This window comes from Dipodomys ordii, unplaced genomic scaffold, assembly GCF_000151885.1.
Source record: "Dipodomys ordii isolate 6190 unplaced genomic scaffold, Dord_2.0 Scaffold42, whole genome shotgun sequence".
Taxonomy (NCBI): domain Eukaryota; kingdom Metazoa; phylum Chordata; class Mammalia; order Rodentia; family Heteromyidae; genus Dipodomys; species Dipodomys ordii.
In genome coordinates, this window is record NW_012267258.1 from 3,630,096 (window position 1) to 3,640,976 (window position 10,881).

Sequence of the window (10,881 nt, forward strand, 5' to 3'; positions counted from 1 at the left end):
TGCTCGCCTTGAGCTGAAGAGTGCAGGGATAGTGCCCAAGCCCAAAGTTCAAGCCCCATGACGGACAAAAAAGTCATTGATAGTGGAATGTGTTACATGTGTCACCATTCCATTCTTTCTTGTAAGCTCAAACATCAGCAATGTCCCAGTGGAGTCCTGAAGCACAGATGAGGTAGTAACAAAGCCACAGCTGTTTCAGTTGGCAGAGAAGTATTTCCTTTTATCTTTTAGTCATTGTAATTTTGGGTCGTTTGCCATCCCAACACAACTTAGCCTAAACCTGTACCTTCCACTTATTCTTCTGTAGTTTCAACAATCTCTTTTCAACTCTGGCCTGACTCCATTTCTCCTTTTTACAGTAAAAATCTTGTCATCAACAGACAATCTTTGTGAGATCACTTCCATTCATTGTAAGGGGTGAAGAGAGCCTTCGTTAAACTGAGTTGAGCAGAGTTCAATCAATCATATTCTAGCTTCGTTGAGCCCCTACTCCTTAAGCCATGCCTCTAGCTCAACCATATTCTTTATGTCTCCCAGATTTCTGACTGCAATAAGTGCATTGTCCCAGGGGGAATAAGGGAAGCATAAAAAGAGGTGACAATGGACTAAAAAGTGAGTGAGAAGGATACCACAGTATTGACCATTCTCCAAAAACTTGCTATAAAGAGAAGTAAAGACAAGGAAGTTGATCTCTTATGCTTTCTCAGATACTCTAGATACTTAGCTCCCCTCAAATTTAATTACAGAAGAGTAATTTCTAAGTTATAGAGGAAAGCCAAAGTTATGGTTTCATTTTTTTGTATGTATATGTACTGGTCCTGAGGCTTAAACTCAGGGCCTGGGCACTGTCCCAAGATTTTATGCTCAAAACTAACATTTGAGCCAAGCCTCTATACGATCCTCAGATCTCAGTGTTCTGAGTATCTAGGATTACAAAGCCACTTTTTAATGTGTGTGTGTGTGTGTGTGTGTGTGTGTGTGTGTGTGTGTACAGGAAGTACAGGAAGAAGGTTGTTCCCTGGTATTCCCAGGACAACCTGGTCTGGTCTTAGGGAAGCTGACTCTCTCTGTAAGAGGAAGGGCTTAATTGTCTCCACTTTAGTTTTAAGTAGAAAACCCCTGAGCAATAAGGAGCATAAAGGTTAACAGAGAAGAAGAGAGACAGCAGGATTACAGAAAGGAACATTATCCCTGTGAGATAGGAGGGAAGAGTGAAATGAGAGCCGGAGAGGCAAGGGTCTTGAGGAGTAAATATCTTCATAGGAGCAATGGAAAATTTTGGTTATGAATGCCTAAGTATGTATTGTGGATGTGCATGCACAAACACAAGAATCAGAGTGCTGTCTTTAACTAGAAAAATCCTTTACACCGCTTCCTGGTCTCTGATTCTTAATGAGTTAAGGAATTTGTGGCCAGAAGCCTTTAGTACTCCTGTGTCCTGGCATGGTAATAGCCATGTGATTAGCCACTGTGTCCTGGGACTGGTGGCTACTCTGGCTCTGGAGAATGTTCTCTCTCCCTTGAGCAGTGAACAGTACCTCTCTGGGGCTCCTTCTTAACACATCCTTTCCCCAGGGTTCACCTGACATAAGATCCCAGTGCTTTGCAGAAAGAAGTATAAGTCATGCAAACTGGCCAGTCTCTCCTTGGGACTGAGGGACTAAAGGGGAGAAGGCAGAGGGAAGAAGAAAAAGACCTAAGATATCACTGAAAAGGTGCTCATCAGAGCTTATTGGATATGATTTGGCTTTGAATCACCACCTGCCTCTATCTGTTTGTGATCATATTACTAATTGAGAAACAAAGTGTATTTTTTTTTCTGGAACCTATCAGGAGGCTTCTCATCTTTAGCTACTTCCAGTCTCTTTCCAGTAAAATATGCTGTGGCAGGCAGCCTGACTTGAAAGCCTCTTGAAGACCAGTCAGATTCAGTGGAGTCCTTCTCAGGAAGGTTGGTGGGAGACGCCCAGAGGCACCTGTGCACGCAAGTATATTCTCTCTCTCTGTCTCTGTCTCTCTCTCTCTCTTTCTCTCTGAACTAGGAGGAATCTTCATAGAGATCTGTAGGCATCCTTCATTATGCATGGGATGAAACTAGACCCAGATTAGAGAAATGTCTTCCTGAAAGCCAGACTCTCTACCTCAGCCAGGTAATGGCTGAGTTGGAAGACTGAGACACATCTGCCCTTCATCAGTATGGAATCTTTCCATGATGTTCCTCAAGACCTACAAAAAAATGTTAGCCTTTTATTTTAAAATATGCTACTGGCTGTATAACTAGATGGACGGTAAGGGGGTATTACTGAATGATTGGAAATGGAAAAAGGGAGAGAATAGGGAGAAAGAAAAGGGAGTAGTAAGAACCCTTAGTAACGGAACCCTTTGCTTCAGTAAAATTCTACTATCAAACCAAGTGTGAATTCAAACTAGATAAAAGGAATGATACGGTAACTGAGGTGACTGTGAGGGACCAGACACCCTCAGACTCCTTAGCCCTCAGCAGTTAATGATGGCCTCAGAAGCGCTTGGACAGAATGAGCAGAATACCATTTAATGCACTTGGATAAGATTGCCCTGGTACTTTTCTGGAATGCTGAACTGAGAATTCAAGAGGGCAATCGTCCAGTCCTGTAGACTCAGATGGAATCTAATTACTGAAGTACCCAATGTGGATAGAGAAGACACCATAAAGTCATTTCTTCTTTAGGAGTTTAGCTTTCTTTGCCACATGGCCTTTCTCTCACACAAACTTTTCTCTCTAGAGAAAACAAAATTAAGCCAATAACTTCCTAATGCTCTTTAAGTCTTGTAAAAATTCCAGGTCTACACATATATTGGATATATGTGGGAAAATATACATTAGGTGAACTGTTCAAGAGAAAAATGACCATCATTCAATGAGCCAGTGGGGAAATTTGTATTTATCTAAGTTCTGTCAGTATCTTTCCCTGTTTCTCTCTCTGTCTCTGTCTCTCTCTATATATACACATACACATATATATGTATATCTCTATATCTGGGTTTTATATAGTATACCATAGGCTATATGATCCAAAACAGTATTGCTTTAAATTACTCATTCTTTTTTTTTTTTTTTTGCCAGAACTAGGGCTTGAATTCAGAGCCTAATTCAGCTTTTTTCACTCCTAGCTGGAGCTGTACCACCTGAGCTATAATTCCATCCCAGCTTTTTGTTTGCTGGTTTATTAGAGATAGAGTTTTGTACATGTTTCTGCCTTAGCTGGCTTAAAACTGAAATCCTTAGATCTCAGCCTCCTGTGTCACTAGGGTTATAGGCATGAGCCTCTGACACTCATCTCAGTTGCTCACTTTTTACAAATAAATAAGTCTTGAAAAACTAACTTTTCCCAGATGATACTACTAGAATATGTGAACCAGGATTCAAATTAAGGTTTTTACTTTAACCTTAGTGCTTTTTTCTTTTTCAGCATCAGCTGACCCAGCACTGTAGAGCCCACTGGCTGAGTGTGAAAACCAAGCATTATTGGTGTATAATTTAAGTGAACTTCTCACTAAAGAAGTTGTATCTGGGGCTGGGAAGGTGGCTCAGTGGTAGAGTGCTTGCCTTGCATGCATGAGGCCCTGGGTTCGATTCCTCAGCACCACATAAGCAGAAAAAAAAAGCCGGAAGTGGCGCTGTGGCTCAAGTGGTAGAGCACTAGCCTTGAGCTGAAGAGCTGAGGGACAGCGCCCAGGCCCAGAGTTCAGGCCCCACAACCGGACCCCCCCCCAAAAAAAGAAGTTGTATCTGACCTCTGCACACCCTCAACCCATGTAAGACTCAGTCCTAATAAATCCACCAAGGGAGGTATGCAAGGAAGCATAGAAGACTAATCCAGACACCTGGCTCATGGCCGAACCTTGAAAGGCTTTGCTATAAGACATCATACAATGCAGTCTCTTCATTTGCAAGTAAAAAGAAAAGAAAAGAAAGTAGCTGGGGCTGGGAATGTGACTTAGTGGTAGAGTGCTTGCCTCACATGCATAAAGCCCTGGGTTAGATTCCTCAGTCATTTTCCCAAGTGTTTCCTTACCCATAGACAGTTTTCCAGGTTATACCACTGGGCAATTCTCCTTGTTTTGATTGATAAAGTTATGGAGGCTGATGAAATTGCACGAAGAGTTAGCCATTACACTGAGACAGTGCTATTAAGTACAGAAGAAGGGAAAGTGAAGAAATTGTATTTCAGGAGACATGTCCTCATTCTGAGTTTCCTACTAGGTGAGGAAGGATACTCCGGATGAGCAGAAACTTGTTTTCTGAGAATGACTTAAATCAATTTTCCACCAAATGGAGAACCATATATTTCAACTGAAGGCCCTGTGAGCAACCATGAAAAATGTCAGTCTTCTTTCTGAGTTTGTCCTTCTGGGACTTTCTAGTGATCCCGAGATCCAGATTATGCTTTTTGTGCTGTTCCTGGTGATCTATCTTCTGACTCTGGTGGGAAATCTGGTAATGATTCTGATCATCATGGTTGATCCTCACCTTCACACGCCCATGTACTTCTTCCTTGGACATTTATCCTTCTTAGATCTCAGCTTCTCCTCTATCACTGTGCCCAAGATGCTGCAGAATTTCCTCTCTCAGAAGAAAAGCATCTCAGTGTGGGGTTGCATTACCCAAAGTTTCTTTTTCACTCTCACTGGGGGAACAGAAGCTTGTCTGCTTTCTGCCATGGCCTATGATCGCTATGCTGCCATCTGCCACCCTCTGGTCTACAGGGTGGTCATGAATAGACCTTTCTGCATGGCTATTGTGAGCACTGCATGGGCAGTGGCATTCCTGATTTCCTTGCTGAACTGTCTCTTTATCCGGAAGTTACACTTCTGTCATTCCAACATCATCCGGCACTTCAGCTGTGAGCTGCCTCCACTTTTCCCTCTGTCCTGCACCGATCCCACTGTCAATAAGATTCTTCTAGCTGGGTCGTGTGCATTTTTGGGTCTACTGACACTTTCTCTGATCCTCTTCTCATACTCCAGAATCATTTCTGCAATATTGAACATCCGTTCCTCTAAGGGTCAAGGCAAAGCCTTCTCCACTTGCTCTTCTCACCTCACTGTGGTTCTCTTGTTCTATGGGACAACTTTTTTCAGATACCTAAGCCCCACATCAGGCTCAGTGTTGGAACGTGTGGTCTCCATTCAATACAGTGTGATCACGTCCTTGCTGAACCCACTCATCTATAGTTTGAAAAACCAGGAAGTAAAGGCCGCACTGCAGAGGATGCTGAGGCAGCCACAACATGTCTTAGGCTAAGCAGAAGCCATGTGATTCTGCTCAGGAGATAAAGAAATCATCTCTAAGGGAGAAAGATTTTTCATCTTGGAAATATTGGGTTTCAACTAAATTCAAGCTTTTGACTTACAAAATTAATAAAAAACGAAGACTTGAGAGAGGAGTTTGATGCAACGGTGTCTATCCAGTGCCCCTTTGCAAAATAAGTTGAGAAGGGGTGTTGGTTCCATTGAGGATGTCTCAGAAAGATGACCTCTGTTGGAGCAAAAGCAGAATCTCTGGCCAACTTACTGAGGATTTTTTTACCCTTGGGATTTTCACAAAGGTGTACAATAAACAATGGGCTCTATAACAAAGAGGAAACCAAATATAGATATACAGGGCTGTGCTGTAAAATGGAGCTAGTCAGAGACTTCTATTCACTTGACCTAGTTTCACTCAATGGCATGAGACAGCTAATGTGTTATGTATAGGTACAGAAAAATACAATAGAAAAGTGAATCGATTGTCCATCACACTGAAGATCAGTATAATGTGACTGCTTTGTTTTCTCCGAGTTCTCCTATGTGGAACTTACACTTAAAAAATACAGTATTTGCCTGTGATTTAGTGAACATTGCTCTAAAAGAAGCAAGCCAGGCACAGAGACATGAATACTGTCTGATCTCAGCTATTTGTGGAACCTAAATAGTAAGTCTCTCAGTCTTACTGACAGAGAGTATACAGGTAGTTACAATTACCAGAGACTAGGGGAGCGAATGGGGAGGAAAAATGGGGAGGAGTTAGTAAAAGGGTACAAAGGCTTAGTTTATAGGCATAAGTTTTTGGGCTATACTGCTTGGTTATTACGTGTACATTTCTGTGTGCATGTATATGCACGCACACACACATTCACGTGTGCACACACACATGTGCATGTATGTGTGCAGGTACTGGGGCTTGAACTCAGGACCTAGGCACTGTCCCTGATACTTTGTGCTCAAAGCTAGTACTCTAATACTTGAGCCACTGCTCTACTTCTGGCTTTTTGGTGGTTAATTGGAGATAAGAGTCTCATGGATTTTCCTGCCAAGGCCGGCTTCCAACCATGATCCTCAGACCTCAGCCTCCTGAGTAGCTAGGATTACAGGTGTGAGCCACTGGTGTCCAGATTTTGTGTACATTTTAAGATTGCTAGAAAACAGATCTTTAATGTTCTCTCTCACTATAAAAAATTGCTAAGTTGCTAAATAATAGATACATTAATTAGATTTATTGAAGGTCAAACACCATATTATATCCCAGCAATATCTATTTTATATAGTTTGTCAACTAATCCACTGTAGTTTGAGAAGAAAGTTAAATAAAATATATAACACGATAAAAATGATGAAAAACATTCTTCCTTACTATGAATGTGGTATATTATTTTATGAAGCATTTAAATTTTTGCCTCTTAGACTTCCAGAATGACAGTCTAATGGAACTGGTTTTTTTTTTTATTATAGTGAGAATAGACATATTTGACATAGCAACTTTATTTCCTTTGGATCAAGTGGTGGTTTTATTTTTCACTTTTTGAGGAAGCTCCCTAGTTTTCTACAGTGGCTGTAGTAATTTACAATACCAACAACATATCTGCATATCTTGACCAATACGTGTTGTCTTTTTGTCATAGTCATTCTAACAGGCTTGAAGAGTTTTTTTTTTTTTGTAGTTTTAATTTGCATGTCTCTGATGATTAGAAACTTTGAATATTTTTCATGTCTCTTTGGGCCATTTCAATGTCTTCTTTTGAGAAATATCTATTCAGATCCTTTGCTTATTTAAAAATCAAGCTACTGATATTTTAGGGGAGGAATACAAAGGCTCAATACCTATGTGCCTTTGATCACATAAAATAATATACTCCAGGAAGTGGAAACAAGAGGTTTTTTTTTCTCTGTTGTTATTTTTACTGTATTTTCTTTTTATCTTGTTTGTTCATTTATCTGTCTTTGGGAGGGTCAGGGAGTGTATAGAAATGGAGGAACAAAGGGTGAACAAATAAATGTAGCAGTGGTACTCACTAGACACTATAATGAAAGTGAACTATATAACTTGCGGGTGGGGACAGGAGGGAAAAAGGGAAGGGGTGATGCTGTCCAAAAAGAAATGTACTCATTACCTGACATATATAACTGTCACCTCTCTGTACATCCACCTTCATAATAACAATAAAAAAATTTTAAAAATCAAGCTAATAGTTTTCTTGATATCAAGTTGCTTGAGCTCCTTATATGCTTTGGACATTAGCTCTATCCAGTTATGGTCTACAAATATTCCCTCCCAATCCACAGGCTGTTCCTATTCACTTTTGTGGCCTATGCTTTTGTGGAGCCCTGTTCAAGAAATCATTGCCCAAACTAGTCGCCAAATGCTACACATTTTCAAGTCTTAATGTTTGTCAGCTATTCATATTGAGGTGAGAGGAGGGTCTGATTTCTCTGTATGGCTATCTACCTTTCAATTCTGTTTATTGAAGAAAAACATCTGCCCATTATGTGTTTTATTACCTTTGCAAAACCACCAATTAACTTTAAATTTGGGGGTTTGTTCTTGGACTTTCTATCTGTTCCACTGGTCAATATGCCTTTATTTTGTGATTACTATGGTATTTTTATTGTAAGATCTTTATAGTAGACCACTTAGGCTAGCATGTATGTTTTAACAATTCTTCTAGTTTATGAGAACATGGAATATATTTCTTTGTGTCTTTTTCAATTTCTTTTATTGATGCTTTCCAGTTTAGTGATCAGATATTTTACCTCTTGGGCTAAACGTACTCTGTGTGTGTGTGTGTGTGTGTGTGTGTGTGTGTGTGTGTGTGTGTGTGTTGGTCAGTTGTAAGGCTTGAACTCAGGATCTGGACACTGTCCCTGAGCTTTTTCACTCAAGGCTAGCATTCTAGCACTTTGAGCCACACCACCATGTCTGGTTTTCTGGTGGTTACTTGAAGATAAGAGTCTCACAGACTTTCCTGCCTGGGCTGGCTTTGAACCACAATCCTCAGATCTCAGCCTACTGAGTAGGTAGGATTATAAGCAAGAGCTACCAGCACCAGGCTAACTGTACTCTTGGACAGTTTGTGTGTGTGTGTGTGTGTCTGTGCGCACGTGCGAGCTCGCACACAAGTGTGCTCTCCTGTGATGAGATTGTTTCCTTAATTTCATTTATGGAAAGTTAGTTGTGATTATATAAAAACACGAATGATTTTTGTATGTTGATTTTAATAAACTTTACATCAGTTCTAATTTTTTGTGGAGTTCTTATGGCTTCTGATACATAAAATAAAAGACAGTGTCATTTCTTCCATTCCTTATGAATGCCTGCTGTTTCTTTTTCTTTGCTGATTGCTCAGCTAGGACTTTTAGTAAATAGGAATGGTGAGTGTGTGCTTTTACTGTTTTGTTTCTATTCCTAGAGGAAAAGCACGTCACTGTTGAGGGTGACACTAATCAAAAGGGATTGCATATCTGGTTTTTATTCTGTTAAGGCACACTACTTCTATATCTATGTCTTTGAAGATCCTTTTTTTAAAAAGTCATAACTGGATGGTTACCTTTGCCAAATGCTTTTTCTGCATATATTCAATTTTCCATGTGTGTTGTGAATTTCGGTCTGTTAGTATTTCACAGTTGTTGATTTATGTACATTGTATGTTTATCCCAGGCATGCCTGGGATAAATACCATCAGACTTTTAATCTACTGTTGAATTTGATTTATTGGTATTTGGTTGAGTACCTTTTCATCTATGTTCATCTGAGATTGTAGCCTATAGTTTTCTTTTTTCAAATGTTGTCCTTGTCTGAGTTTGGTATCACAATAATGCTAGTCTTAAAAAATGAGTTTGGAAATACTCTTTCCTCTCTATTTTTTTGAAAGAGGCAAGAAGCATTGGTATTAATTCTTTTTAAATGCTCAATAAAATTCAGCAGTAAGCCCTCAGTCCATTTTGTTGTTGTTTCTTTTTGATTCAGTCAAGGAAACATTTGTGTTCCCAGGACTTCATCCATTTCTTATAGGTTCTCCAATTTGTTAGCATATATTTGTGTACCATTATCTCTTGTGATCTTTTTATTTCTGTGGTAGCAGGTGTAAGGTGACCCTCAATTCTGATTTTATTTGAGTCTTTTGTTTTTCCTTTTTGCTCTAGCTAAAGATTTATCAGTTATACACACACACACACACACACACACACACAAATTTATTTCCTTCTTCTAGCTTTGGGCTTCCTTTTCTAATTTAAGAGAAAGTATTAGCTTGTGTGTTTGAGCTCTTTTTCTTTTCTGTTGTAGGTACTTCTCGTTATAACCTTCCCTTTCAGGATCACTTTTCCTCCATCTCATTAGCCAGTGGTATGTTGTGCTTCCATTTTTGTTTTTCCCAAAATATCTTTAAATTTTCCTTTTACTTTATACTTTAATTCATTGGTGATACCAGGAGTATGTTGTTTATTTTCCACATATTTATGAGTTTTCCAATGAATAATTTCAAATAAATATTATGATACAACTAAAAACTTCCAGATAAACCAGAATAACCCAAACCTGAATCTGGTAAATGAAGAGAAATAAAAGGATTTTTAAAAACTGGGTAAAGCTGGGCACCAAAGGCTCACGCCTATAATCCTAACTACTCAGGAAGCTGAGATCTGAGGACCACTGTCAAAGCCAGCCCAGGCAGGAAAGTCCATGAGACTCTTATCTCCAATAAACCACCAGGAAACTGGAAGTGGTGCTGTGGCTCAAGTGGTAGAATGCTAGCCTTGAACTGAAGAGCTGAGGGACAATGCCCAGGCCCAGAGTTCAAGCCCCTCAACTGACAAAAACAAAACAAAACAAAAAATGGGTTACTCCTGTTTTTAAAGAGCAAAATAAACAAACAATTTTATTATGCTTAAGATTGAACCCAAGACCTCACTCATTCTAGGCAAATGCTCTACTATTGACTTATATATACAGCCCTCCTCCCACTGTTAATTGACTGTGTGTGCCCTGGGGAAGAGTAGTCAGAGCTTCATATTCTGCCATGTTGCTGACATCACCACTGAGGGAAAATTTCTAAAACCAATACATGAAAAATGTTAACTATAATAAACTGACAAGTACTAGTATATTAAAATTAAGAAATTTATTTATCCAAAGACTTTCTAAAAATGAAAAGATAAACCACAGAGTGAGAAAGGTTATTTAAACCCACATGAATAGTAAAATCTTAGTGTCCTACCTAATCAAAAGAAAAATTAATCAACTTACTAAAAAAGACAATGACAGGAACTTCATACAGGACAGGTTAATTAATACCAATTCTCCTTTAAGTTATTCCAAGAATAGAAATGTGATGAGTTACCTAGATTACAATGTGAAATATATTTCTTTCTACATCATAATATGGATCTCAAACACACACACACAACACACACACACACACACACACACACACACACACACATACCCCTACATGCACACATTTGAAAGCCACTGGTTTGCTCCACCTAAGTTTAGAAGTAGAATGTGTTCTTTTTTCTCTTATTGTTGTCCTAAGTTCAATATTTCTTCTTCCCTAAATTATGTCCAGTTGCTTTGAACCACATGCC

General features: G+C 39.3%; 1 protein-coding gene across 1 annotated transcript; it reads left to right on the plus strand.

Moving 5' to 3' along the window:
* Positions 1-4,354: 4,354 nt before the first annotated feature.
* Positions 4,355-5,284, plus strand: LOC105987446 (olfactory receptor 8S1-like). Its single transcript, XM_013018709.1, has one exon. It carries the CDS (start codon positions 4,355-4,357, stop codon positions 5,282-5,284), a length of 930 nt encoding a protein of 309 aa, XP_012874163.1.
* The last annotated feature ends 5,597 nt before the right edge of the window (positions 5,285-10,881 follow it).

Coding starts and splice junctions, on each gene's coding strand:
- LOC105987446 (XM_013018709.1), top strand. CDS start 4,355: ATGAAAAATGTCAGTCTTCTTTCTGAGTTTGTCCTTCTGGGACTTTCT.